Here is a 13,824-nt window from a genome sequence, read left to right as displayed (position 1 = left end):
AAGATTAAGAATCAAAAAGCTAGGTAGACTCTTGCTATTACATTGTTCCCCCGCTGAGAAGTTCAGGCACTGTGTACAGGAGTGACAGATGAGTTGTGTGTGTGTGTGTGTGTGTGTGTGTGTGTGTGTGTGTGTGTGTGTTGTCCCCTTGGTGCTACCGGGGCCATTGGCTGACTCCACGTAAACAGAAGTTTCCTGAAGAAGCTTTCAGGAAGACAGGAGAGGAGGCAAGTCTCTAAGGATCGCTGAGTTTTTCTCACCTGACACCTACTTAGATGAAGAGCCGGGGAAGCTCAGAGACCCCCAGGAGCTCCCGAGGGCCCCCGGGTGGGCTTAGCGCCACACCAGCAGGGCGTGCAGTGTCAGCCTGGAGAGAAGCGGTCACGGAGTCTCAGTCCATCGGGATCAGCCTCCTGCCTGGCTTGGGAAATCTCTGCACCACACCCAACACCTGCTTTTTAGGCTCCGATGAACCTCTTCCAGAGAAAGGGAGCCCAGAACTTTCTGGAGAGAAAAGGGTGGAGGAGCTTTTGCCTCCGAATGCTCAGCTACTGGAAGCTCACTGTGCACAAATAAACCTATGGTTCAAGCTCTTACTATTCTGTTTCTCACTGCTGCTCAGAGTTCGGGCAGTGAGTAGGCAGTGGATTGGATGGTGTTTCCTCTCCTAAAGCCAAGAATCCACACGCATGTGTGAGCTGTGAGCTCTTGGATTGGAAAAGTGTGAAAATCACATATCCTTAATTTCATTTTCTAAGAGGGGAAGGAAAACACACAGGTTGGAAGGCGGCAGAGGAGAACCAGCCTGGAAAGTTGTTGGACGGGGGCCAGAACGCCGCCCTGTCCATCTTCCCAGCCAGCCCGCGCACCCCTCGGTGGCGCCCCCCAGAAGTGGCCGGCCAGCCCCTCTCTCCAAGCGTTTTCAAGGATAGAGGGCTTCTCACTTTTGAAGCCATCAGTTGAATGAAGACCTTTCCTTTCCTCACAGGGAATGGCCTGTGATAAAGAGAATAGACAGGCCCCAACCCGTGTGAGACGTCTCCCGTGAGAAACAAGGAAATTGCTGGAGGGGGAAGAGTCCCTGAAGAAGAGAGCAAGCAGCCCAAGGCCCTCAGCAGCCCTCCGTGGGGATTTTGCCTTCATGCTCAGAACTACAGGCTTCACGGAAGCAGTGGGTCACGTCCAAGCGCAGTGCAGTACCTTTCAAGAGTTGGAAATAACCCAGGGCGCCTGGGTGGCTCAGTCGGTTAAGCATCCGGCTTCAGCTCAGGTCATGATCTCACAGTTCATGGGTTTGAGCCCCGCGTCGGGCTCTGTGCTGACAGCTCAGAGCCTGGAGCTGTTTCAGATTCTGTGTCTCCCTCTCTCTCTGACCCTCCCCTGCTAGTACTGTCTCTCTCTATCTCTCAAAAATAAATAAAAAACATTTTTAAAAAAGTTGGAAATAACCTGCAATGAGATGTCAGACTCTGGTACTTTGCCACCCAAATGCCTCCTTAACCCAGTCCCTGTGTGTATGACTTCGGTCTGGGTACTTTTTCGCCCCCAAATACCCCCGCTTGAAAATGCCTTTTAAGCAGAGCTTCACTTATTTCCTTTGTAGAATTTTTGACAGAGCCACAGGAGACTCCAAGTCATCTCTGTCAACCTTCTTATCTTACAGAGAGAAACTGAGGCCCAGGGAGGCAGAGCGAATTACCAAATGCCATGCTCCTCCAACAATGTTCGGTATGAGGCACCTTGGTTCACTTCCAGCTCCTTGCAAAGTTTAATTTTCCCCTAATTCTTCTCTCCACTGACCTCAGAGGACAAGCCCCACTTTCTAAGGGAACTCCTAATTTTTGAAGTTTCTAACTGGCCCCTGGGCAATGAAGGGGGCAGGCAAATTCACGTGAATGACCACCATGTCGAGGGATAGCCTGACTCAAGGATGACTCTAGCTATTACAGGAATGACTTCAACAAGACATTGCACAGAAGACATCACATCCGGAAACCTGAGACTTAGCCAAAGAAATCTAACACGGCTCTTTGAGATAAGCAGGGTCAAGTGGCGGAGTTGCAGTGGTCAACAAGCGTTCGTCGCCGGCCCCTCTAACTGGCCGTGAGCAAAGTCACTTTTCGTGTGTGTGCCCTGGCTTTCTCAAATCTGAAATGGAGATCCAGATCATGTGTATCCAATCAGATCTAACCTTGGAATTGAATATGCTGTTAACAGTGAAGACATACCGGATGTCAAAGCTCTGAATGAAGACAAGTTATAACATAGCTCACTCATCACTTTGCTGTGGATTATAATCCAAGTGATAACATTGGATCTCTTGAGTTCAATTAAATGTTTTAAAACTGCAAAATAAAATAAAGTAAAATAAAATAAAATAAAAAGGAGCGTATGTGCAGATGACATAGAGCACTACCCATTTAAGATGTTGTTTTAAAGAAAGTAGCAGCTCTTCTATGAGGGACTCCCTACGCTTCCCAAATTCCTGTCTCTCCCAGGTATATCCTGAAAAGAAACAAGCTTAGCTGTGGTAATAACACTTGGGGACTAGAGAAACTGAGTGGTTAAATGTGGAGAGTTAAACATTACGTGTTTTAATGACAAATGGGCAAATGGGAAATTCCAATGTGGGCAGTTGTCTTTACAAGAAGGGATAATTAGACAAAAATATCATCTTTATGGGTTTCCACGCTTTGGTGGTTTTTGTTGTTTGTTTGTTTTTTTTTTTAGTCTAGGGGATGAAGATTTGATCACAGAATTCCTAGAATGAAAGAAAGATGATCAAAGCATAGATAAACTCTCAGAATTTCCACAATTCTGAGAAAGGTGCCTTCACTAACGTGCCATGTTGGTAACATCAGGAGAATTCTCTTTTTAACCACATCCCAGGACCCAGTAATACAGAGACTAAAAACACCCAGGTTGACTAACACATCCTCTGTTACCCATCACCATTTTAACTGGTGGCTTTGGAAATTTTCAGAATGAAAATCTGCCTTATGAATCAGCTAGAAATTACATCTGTTGATGGTCTGTTTGATTTTCGTTAGAGACCTCGCCCCTCTGAGGAGTAAAAAGTCTTGTTTATTTTAAGACTGGGCTCCTCCTCTTGGAGGAGAAAGTCTAAGATGAGATTATTTCTTACCCTGGGGTGGTTCCTAAGCCAGATATTAATCCCAGAAACTCAACCCATTTCCTCCTCTTTGGCCACCAGGTGCCTCTCGACTGGACTATTGTAGGGGCCTCCCAACATCCCTGTGCACCTGATCTCTCTCCACTCTATGCCAGAGTCACCTCCACAGAAGTGTCTGCAGTGAGCAGAAAGGGCATAAGTCAGGGAACCCTGGCTTTGAACCCCAACTCTGTCACTATCTGCCTGACTTCTGAGTTTTGGGTTCTTCATCCAGTGAGTTTGTGACACCCACATTGCAAAGTGGGTGTGAAGATTATGATAAGACTTACATGTCTGGCACATGGAAGGTACTCTATAAATGGTCATTTTTGTTCTCTGGTAGTGGTCCATTGACTACCAAATGAAGTTAAAATTTATAACTTGCTATCAAAGGCCTTGGATCATTCATTTGACCCTATCCTATATTTTCAGCCTTGAACTTCCATGTCCCCATATGCCCATCCTGTGTCAGGGGCCAGAGTGGAGCACTTGCTGTTCCCTTGTGCTCTGCTATGTCTTTGTCACAGGGACCTTTCTCTCTGGAGTCTCCGCCTAGGGAAATTTATTCATCTCTCGGGGCTGTTTCTGCATGCTGCCATCATTTGCATCCTGCTCACATAGACCTCATCACATTCTAATCTGAAGTGTTATTATGACCCCCATGACTTTCTTTCCCTTGCTAGGTTTTAAGTCTATTAAGGACTGAGACTCTGTCTTGTTCATTTTGATATTTTCTATGGTGTTGAGAAGGGGATCAAGAGCTATTGAATAGATTTTTGGAGACCAGAGTGAATGAAAGAGTCCTCATAGTACTTCCACTTGCCTCATTGCCACCAAGGCCATTCATATCTTCAGAGAAGTCACCAGTGACTAGCAATAACACAAGTTTACTTGAAATGTGTTTCCAGAGATAGGTCATGATTGATTGTAAAGACTTTTCTGTTTTAACTTGGACTGTCCTCCCACTTTGCAAAGACCATGCTGGAACAGAAGTCATGTTACAAGCCTTTCAAAAGTCATGTCCTTTTCAACTCCACAGCGAAGAAATTTTCCCCTTGGGTCAGTTCACAGCCCAACGTAACCTGGCCACTTCACCAAATAAGCAAAAAGACTCCTTATATGCATCATCATATTCCACTTCTTAACACATCTTTCTGTGGCCAGTTAGCATTATTATACATTTAGAAATTAAGGCTCTGAAATTGTAAACTCTGATATCTTATCTGTCTTCCTGGGCAAGGAAGGAAAGAAGCTATTAGAAAATTCACACTCAATTAGGAAAGGTGGTTTGAGGTAGAAGTTAGTGGTTTCTTATTTGCTAAAAAAAAAATCTTTGACACAACCCATTTGAAAGGATGAATGAAATCCAAAATTTGCATGTGTGTGTACATACACACACTTATGTATACATGCATATATCCATATGAGAACATAAGAAAAAGTAGAGTTTTGAAAGCGAGTAAGCTTATGTTTTCTGAAATTTCTGTAACATTGCACATGTAAAGAGCATAAATAACAACATATACATTTTCTAAGCCAAGCTTTTTTGAGATCTTAAATTATCCTGATGTTTCCTATATTAGTTACTGACATCTCAGGACATTAACCTGGGCTTAGATTCCTAGTAGATTTTTAGTGTTATCTTACACTGGTAGGTGTGGCAAAAAACCGAATCCATTGGAAAATAAAACAACATTCCTTGAGGGATCAGCTCATTCGTATTCTGTTAGCATTCAAATATCCTGCCCCTCTATTCACCCCAGAATTAACAAAGACTCTGAGTGACAGGAGATCCCACCATCCCAAGCTCTGTGAATAGATCAGGGATGATTGAAACATGACATGGGGCCCTAGTGGGTCATGGACAAGGGATAGACCCCAAGGTTCAACCCCTTTGTATGCACTTTCTACTTAGGAATGCCCCTCATTCTGGGCTGGGAAGAGCTAACTAACATCGGTGAGACTCCCCAAGATTCCGAGGGCACCCATGACCCTTACCTGTCATGTGGCCAGGTGCCGCGATGAATGTGAAGATTCCCCACATCAGCAGGCTTGGTTCCATCTTCCTGGCACGTGGGACCAGCTGCCTTCTTGAGGGCAGTGAAGAGAAGGTGTTTCTCTGCAGAAGGCCAAGTTTCCTGTCAGCCTCTTGTTGGTGGCATGCTGGGAGGGTGAGGGATGAAAGGATCAGTCCACTCAGGGTGTCATCCTTGCTGTGGTCCCTCTGGTCTCTATGACAGTCCGAAGTTGCTCTCTATAAGTATTAGGCTGCTTTGGTGAGCCAGGAAATTGTGCCTAGCCCTCTCTAGTTTTAAATATAGGAAGTGGTTTTAACCAGGTTTTTTTTTTTTTCAACTTCAATTGCTGGGAGGTGTGGGCTGGGGTTGGTGAGAAGGATTGGACTTCATTTATGAATCCTTTCTTCACCTTCACCCAGAAAAGGAAAGGGAGAGTCCCCTGCTGCTGAAAGAGGGTGAGCAAGCACTTCTTGGCAGTGGTCTCATTTAGCGTTTCAGAAATTGACATCAGCTTGAAATTGAGGTCCTCCCCCAGACTTGCGGCTGCGTGACGAGTCAGCAGGTGCCACACAAGATGGGGGGAGCATGGCAGGGTCTTCAGCATTCAGGCAAATGAAAAGGAAGCAGAAGACTGACCCATATTAAAAATTCATGAATTGTCTCCCAAGATCTATAATCAGTAGTGTAGTGACCACAAATGTTTCGCCATGATGTCCAGGTTCCTGAATGTGAATTGTGACTTTATAAAATATTTTGCCTCCAGATTTGTCTTTCTCTTAAGGATCGTACTAAAAGTGGGCTTTGGGGGGCACCTGGGTGAGAGTGCTTCAGCTTCAGGTCATGATCTCGCACTCTGTGAGTTTGAGCCCCGCCATGGGCTCTATGCTGACAGCTCAGAGCCTGAAGCCTGCTTTGGATTCTGTGCCTCCCTCTCTCTCTGCCCCGACCCTGCTCACACTCTGTCTCTCTCTCTCAAAAATAAATAAGCATTAAAAAGTTTAAAAAATAAATAAATAAAAGTGGGCCTGTTGGCACAGATCCTGACATGGGGCTCAAATTCACAAACTGGGAGATCATGACCTGAGCCAAAGCTGGATATTCGACTGACTGAGCCACTCAGGCACCCCAAATAACTGTAATTTATTAAATGCTTTATTTATTTTTGAGAGAGCACAAGTGAAGGAAGGACATAAAGAGGGGGAGAGAAGATCTGAAGTGGGTTCTGAGCTGACAGCAGAGAGCCAATGTGAGCTCAAACCCACGAAATGTGAGATCATGACCTGAGCCATAGTTGGATGTTCAACCAACTAAGCCATCCAGATGCCCCCAAATAATTGTAATTTTTAGAGTGGGGGAGGGTGTTGGCTTAGTAGATCCCCATATCTAACTCATATTAGAGGCCACATTTGATGATCCTTATGCCTGTCTTGCACTGGTATGTTGGGGAAAAAGACAATGATAGAAATTGCACAGTGCTCCAAAAAATTATCAGTCAATTTGCCTTTGGAAACTCACTTCTCCATTTTCAAGAAATTTCAGGTCAAATTTCTTTATTTTCTCTTGGAAATATTAGGACCTGTTGCTTGTTCAAGTCAGTGGGAGAACCACGTGAAGTTCTTTTAGTCACAGAACCGAGTCTACATGATTGTGTGATAGAAAAGTTGGGTACTCAACTGAATGATATCATACACACATGATGAAATTAAAAGTCAAGTTACATGACAGACCAGGCACCAATAAATCGACAACCACAACATGACAGTGTGGTGGAGACCACCAGAATTATTCTCTCCTTTCTTCTTGGGCAAATAAATGAGATGCATCCCCTAGCCTCCCATAGCTAGGTGTGGTTCTACAACGTTCTTGCCAAGAAACGTTAGTGGAAGTTTAGGCACTTAGTGGGTTGTTTAGGACTTCCACCTCATTTGTTTTCCTGGAAATCATGGTGTTTCTTCTTTCCTGCTGGCTAGAATGCTGTTGCCAGAGTCATCTTGGAAGCTGATGTTGAAAATGCCAGCACTGTGCTCTGCTTGGGTTTCTGACTGTGGGATACATCTGCCCATGACCAAGAATATGTACCTCAAATTGCTATATAAGTAAAATCTTTCTGTACGGTAAGCCACATTATTGTAGGGCCTTCAGTTACAGCAGCTTAGCTCACCCTGACTAATATGATTGGTTTCAAGGGACAGATCAAACACCACATGTTCCTGTAACAGCGATTTCCCACGGGACCCCAGGCTTGATTAAAAATGGCTCAACAATTTTCAAATCACGTAAGAACACCCATAACTCATCATAAATGGGAAAAACCCAGCCATTGATAAACTTCTAAGAAAAAGATATTTAGCTTATCTTTCCCAAATATGGGAACTCTGCCATTTTGCTTTACATAATAAATCTAGCCAAATGATTCCATTGTCTGATATGTTGTTATTTGAGATTTCTTCCTAATATTAGGGTTTCACATAAACAAATCTTGACATTTAAAACAAAATGTTACTACTAGGCAGCCAACGGAATGGGAAAATATAGTGGCAAATGGCATATCAGATAAAGGGCTAGTATCCAAAATTTACAAGGAACTCACCAAAAAAAACAAATAATCCAGTGAAGAAATGGGCAGAAGACATGAACAGAGACGTCCCCAAAGAGGACATCCAGATGGCCAACAAACACTTGAAACGATGCTCAGCATCACTCATCATCAGGGAAATACAAATCAAAACCACTCTGAGATACCACCTCACGCCAGTCAGAGTGGCCAAAATGAACAAATCAGGAGACTATAGATGCTGGTGAGGGTGTGGAGAAACAGGCACCCTCCTGCATTGTTGGTGGGAATGTAAACTGGTGCAGCCACTCTGGAAAACACTATGGAGGTTCCTCAAAAAATTAACAATTGAACTCCCCTATGACCCAGCAATAGCACTACTGGGGATTTACCCAAGGGATACAGAAGTGCTGATGCATAGGGGCACATGTACCCCAATGTTCATAGCAGCACTTTCAACAATAGCCAAATCATGGAAAGAGCCTCAATGCCCATCACCTGATGAATGGATCAAGAAGATGTGGTTTGTATATACAATGAAATACTACATGGCAATGAGAAAGAATGAAATCTGGCCATTTGTAGCAATGTGGATGGACCTCGAGGGTGTCATGCTAAGTGAAATAAATCAGGCGGAGAAGGACAGATACCATAGGTTTTCACTCATATGTGGAATAGGAGAAACTTAACAGAGGACCATGAGGGAGGGGAAGGGGAAAAAGAGTCAAGGAGAGGGAGGGAGGCAAACCGTAAGAGACTCTTGAATACTGAGAACAAACTGAGGGTTGATGGGAGTGAGGGAGAGAGGAAAATGGGTGATGGGTATGGAGGAGGGCACTTTTTGGGATGAGCACTGGGTGTTATATGGAAACCAACTTGATGATAAACCATTAAATAAATAAATAAATAAATAAATAAATAAATAAATAAAACAAAATGTTGCTGAAAGTCAACTAGCAAAGCAACACCTAGGTCTGCTAGTAAATAAAACATCACAAAAAAAGACCTCTAAGTATTTAGTTGATTGTATTTCTAAAATATTTAATTTCCTATTCATGAAAAGTTTCCCCCAAAATACCATATAGCAAAGACCCCACAGTTTCCCTGACAAAATAAAGAGGACCAATTCTTGGTACTTAGATGGACTAATATAAAACAAATAACTTAGTTGACTTTTACAGTTTGCACTCAGTGAACTTCCAGTCCTCGTTTACTGACTTCGAGCTTTCTCATTGATGGCACTCTGTGCTGTGCAGACAGAAGATCTAAGGAGAGGAGAAGGTGGTGGAACTATCTTGTCAGGAATTATATGTAATCTCATGCTGAGGCTGTGTCCCGTAGCTGCTGTGCTTAATGAATTTATAATCAAGATGGAAAGACTTGTGAGTATCTCTTCCTCCAGGAGGTCTTCTCAAAAAAATTTTTAAGTTTCTTATTCATTTATTTTGAGGTAAAGAGAGCACAAGTGGAGTAGGAGCAGAGAGAGAAGGAGAGAGAATTCCAAGCAGGCTCCACACTGACACCACACAGAGCCTGACGTGGGACCTAAACCCACAAACCTTGAGAAACCAAGAGCCGGACACCCAACTGACTGAGCCACCCAGGCATCCCTAGGAGGGGTTTTCTAACCCTGTCTTCCCACTGTCATAGCACTTGCCACGCTGTGCCATTGCCACTATTTAAACACTATCATACTATTTGTGAAGACACACATGCACAAAAATATAACTAACATATGATAAAGCAATTGCAAAGTCTTTGTGAGTACATGCCAATGTTTTGTTTCAAGCCTGCTGCAAGGAGGTGATTTCCAATTAGTCCAGTTCAAAGATTTCTTTCTAGTAGACTTTTTTTTTTTTTTTTGAGGAAAGAGTAGCTAGATAACATTGGTAGATTAGGCTCAAGGGAGGAGCGTTCGGTTAAAAGTAACTGAGTTCCTCACAGGACAGACGGTCAACTGTGCAAGTTGAATTTCAGTTTATCAGGAAATTGCTCAGCCCTGTTACAAGAAAAGCTTAGTACTTCCTCACATCAGACAGCAAATTTCTGACCCAGACTCCCTTATCTTAGCTTAGAGAGACAATTTTCTAATGGTAGAAAGTGACAAGTACAAATGGTCATGATAAGAAGAACATCAGAAAGTCGAGAAGGGTAAATTGAGTGGATTGATGTGGTTAAGGCCTAAGAACTGTAGTTGAGGGGTAAGTGCTGGCTGGTGGGTAGACCCCGAGTATAACGGGGCGTGGTCTGCAGTTGGCCAGAAGCAGAGCCGTGCGGACAGGCAGCGGAAGCTAGGGGTAGAAATATCAGCTCGATTCAGACTGAGGTGGACCATGACGGGCAGAATAAGATGTTTGGGCGTTAGCCACTGAAGGTGCCTAAGCAGATGGTGGAGCGTCCAAGTGATGGCTGAGCTGGGACAGGGGTGAAGGTGAACAGGAGAGAGAAAAGGTGCAGGGGAGATTGGATGCACAGAGATGCTAAGATACTCCCCAGGTGCGACATAATGAGGACCTGAATGAAATGATACGAACTGGCATGGCAAGGAGTGATGTCAGGATACCTTGCAAAGGAACAACACAGTTTTATTACCTGGTGTCTGGAGGTGAGAGGTAGAGAATGGAAGTTATGAACTTTGGGAGAAGTAAAATTTGCTGATGTGAGTTTCATCTTTTCCTTTCCTGGAAGATGCTGGTAAACATAAAGAGGGCAACAAGGGGAGATGGGTGGAGACAACAGAAGGTTAAATCCAGGTGCTGAAGGCGGTGAGGGGCCGAAAGGTGGCGCCATTGAGTGAGGGGCTGAAAGGTGGCGCCATTAATGGACTAGATAGAGGTCATTGTTCCCTTTTGGTTGTGCTCTCATTCCCTCTATATTGGATGGTCCTTGAGGACATGAGCTCTGTTTAGGGGCATTTATTATCCAGACTATCCTAAACCTTGGTTCTCCAATCTCTTCCCTAACCCCACTAATGAATCATTGGCTTGTAGCAGGAACTATTTCTATCATAGCTTGTCAGCTCCTAACTGCTGAGGACGAGGTCACCAGTTCTCCAAGGCAGAGTCGATAGGGTGGGTATGAGCCACACATCAGCGATGCCAAAGGTGAGAAAAATTGCCTTATAGAAAGAAAAAGAGATGGTGGGCCAACAAAGAAGTAGAGTTGAAAGAGAGTGGCAGAGAAGGGGTCAAGAGAGAGTGAAAACTTAAGGGGAACTTTGGGGAAATAATAGAGAGTTTAAGAGATTTTTAAAATCATTGGCAAATAATAGTTTGCTATTTGCTTTGCAATGGTAGCCCCTTTCCTCAACATTTCCACAAAAAACTTGAGTAAAAATCCCATTTTGGTGCCCAGGTGTCTTGTGGCTTAAGAGTTGGACTCTTGATTTTGGCTCAGGTGCTGATCTCATGGTCCATGAGTTGGAGCCCCACATCAGGCTCTGTGCTGACAGTGTGGAGCCTGCTTGGGATCCTCTCTCTCTTCCTCTCTCTCTGCTCCTTCCCCACCTGTGCTATTCCCCCACCTCACCCCCACCCTTGCAAGAAAATAACCTTAAGGAAACACCATTTCACACTTATCAACTTTTGGAGTTGATTTCACTTCGAGTATGTGTTAAAATGCTGAACACAGCTTTCTCTGTGACCTAGAGGCGAGAGAGAGGGTTAGAGAGCTCAGGAATCCTGTGATGTTCCTCTCTCCTTTCCCGCTGTCCTCTTTGCCATGTCATTGTGTACTCATGTCTTCAACAGGGGAGTCCCGGGAAGGGAGAAGGCGAAACTCAGATAAAAGAATTTCACTTCCGTGGAGTCATCCCTCAACAAATGTTGACTGCAACCCTAAGATTAAAAGCATGGTGCTCGGGTCTGGGGCAGATCTAAGAACTGCAGACCCGCTGTGAGGATGCCAAAACCTACTCAAAGAGAAAAAGAAATGGGCTCTTGACAGGGGAGGTGACTGGCGGGTCTGCAGGGATCCTTTGCACACGCAGGCCGCCCCGCCTTTCCCCGCCGGGCCACATGAAAGCAGCCTGGCCCTCTCATCTCACGCTCCGTTTGCTGTGCTGAGCGCTGTGCTGAGCTGCGGTCCCAGAGTCAGAATCCAGAGAGGAGAGGACTCCTGGCAGAAAGTGACCGGAGGTGCTGCCGAGAGCCTCCTGTTTGCAGAGCTGGTGTTCTTGTTCAGTTCAGTAAGACAGCGTTTGGTGTCTCTGGCCTTTCTGACCTTTATCTCCCAGATATGGGTCTGAAATCTCCACTGAGGGTCCCACCATTTCCTTGTTTGTGATATGGCCCACGTGCTCTTGGGGTGCACCTTTTAGTATAATTCAGTTCAGGGAATACGGATTGGGACGATAGGAACAAGGCATTCAGTCCAAGGTCTGGAGGATGAAAAGACAAAGAAAAACAGAATTAAGGTCTCAAAGAGCCCACAGTGTAATTATGGGGATTGGGAGCGGAAAAGCCCCCCAGCGAACTGCAAACACATCTGTCAGATTGACAGTCCCCCAAATAGCAAATGCACCAGCATAGCAGAAGCTGGGGCGTGGAGGTCTTCAGCACATGCTCGTTAAGTGGGTGGCGGAGGGGCGGTTGGCATCTGCTGTGAGCGACATCTCTCATTGTTGAGAGGTATGTCATACGACTTCAGATCTGCCCCAGTTGGTGCTATGCAAACAATCTTATTTCTCTCAAGCTGGTGTCGAGAGAATACTGCTACTAATTCTATGAAATGTACAGGTGCATCCTGTTATTGTGACACTGAGCTGAATTTCTACAGTTTGTAATTTCCATCAGATTTTTCTAGATGGGGCACGGGGCGACTGTGGAAAACCCAAATCCACTGTGAATCAGGTAACTGCCCTCCTCACATGGCTCGTCTCCCAGGAGCTATTTGACCAGTCGTGAATTGTCCTGCCCGTAAGATGTGAGGAGAGAACAGTTGGTGTGTGTGAATCAAAAACAGCCCTCCATCTCTGACCGTTGAAAATTGACCCTGCTCTCATTTTGCAGCTTATGATGACCCTTCCTGTTGGATCTCGCAGAGATGGTCAGACAGTCAAGAGTCCTTTTCTCCCTTTCCATTTGAGAGCAGGATGTGTTTGCTGGATGGATATCAGCAAATTCTCCCTCGCCACTTCCATCATGAGTCTAGTTCAGGGACGGAGAATAATATATCTCGTCTTTCACACCGAGCTAAGCCCTGCGCTAAGCATTTCATGTGTATGACCTCGTTACCGTCTCACGGCGACTGGATCAGGCCAGTGCCCGATCACAATTTCCACTTTACGAATGAAGACATTGAGTCTCATTGTGGCTGTGAAACGCCCAAACTCACACAATTTATTAGCGATGGTGTCGTGTCTAGATACCTAGGCCTATCTGCTTAAACAATGCTGCTACTCCACTGCTCTCAGGGCATTTTCAAATTTATAACTGTTGCTCAGATCTCTGGCTGATCATTCCAACCAGAGTCTATGTGTTTTGAAAGGCAGGAAGTGCCTGTAAGTCACCTTTTATTTCTAGTGCCTAGTGCAGTACCTTGCACACAATAGATACTCAGTGTGAGTTATCTGTTGAATGAATGCTTTCATGGAGAGACTTTTGTTAATTTTACTTTTTATTTAAAGTATAGTTAGCTAACATACAGTGCGATATTGGTTTCAGGAGTAGAATTTAGTGATTCATCACTTTTACATAGAACCCCCAATGCTCATCACAAGAAGTGCCCCCTTAATGCCTGTCACTCATCTAGCCCCTCCCCCCACCTCCCTCCATCAAGCCTCAGTTTGTTCTCTATCATTAAGAGTCTCTTGTGGTTAGTTTCCCTTTCTCCTCTTTTTTCCCCTCACTTCCCATATGCTATCTGTTTTGTTTCTTGAATTCCACTTATGAGTGAAATCATATAATAGTTGTCTGTCTCAGATTGACTTATTTTGCTTAACGTGATACATTCTAACTCCATCCACATCATTGCAAATGGCAAGATTTCATTCTTTTCGATGGCTGAGTAATACTCCATTGTATATATATATAGCACATTTTCTTTTGTAAATTTTTTTATTTTAGAGAGAGAGAGAGTGC

General features: G+C 44.4%; 1 protein-coding gene across 1 annotated transcript in view; it reads right to left on the bottom strand.

The window, feature by feature from the left end:
- Positions 1 to 5,460, bottom strand: part of IL2RA (interleukin 2 receptor subunit alpha) — a 52,213-nt gene extending 46,753 nt beyond the window's left edge. Inside the window, exon 1 of the mRNA XM_029955098.1 lies at positions 5,171 to 5,460. Within this exon, the coding sequence (XP_029810958.1) occupies positions 5,171 to 5,234 (64 nt within the window). The 5' untranslated portion in view covers positions 5,235 to 5,460. The remainder of the gene's footprint in view (positions 1 to 5,170) is intronic.
- Between the last annotated feature and the right edge of the window lie 8,364 nt (positions 5,461 to 13,824).

Source organism: Suricata suricatta, chromosome 10, assembly GCF_006229205.1.
Source record: "Suricata suricatta isolate VVHF042 chromosome 10, meerkat_22Aug2017_6uvM2_HiC, whole genome shotgun sequence".
NCBI lineage: Eukaryota > Metazoa > Chordata > Mammalia > Carnivora > Herpestidae > Suricata > Suricata suricatta.
Note: the sequence above shows the minus strand (reverse complement) of the source record. Positions and strands in the feature narration are given on the sequence as shown.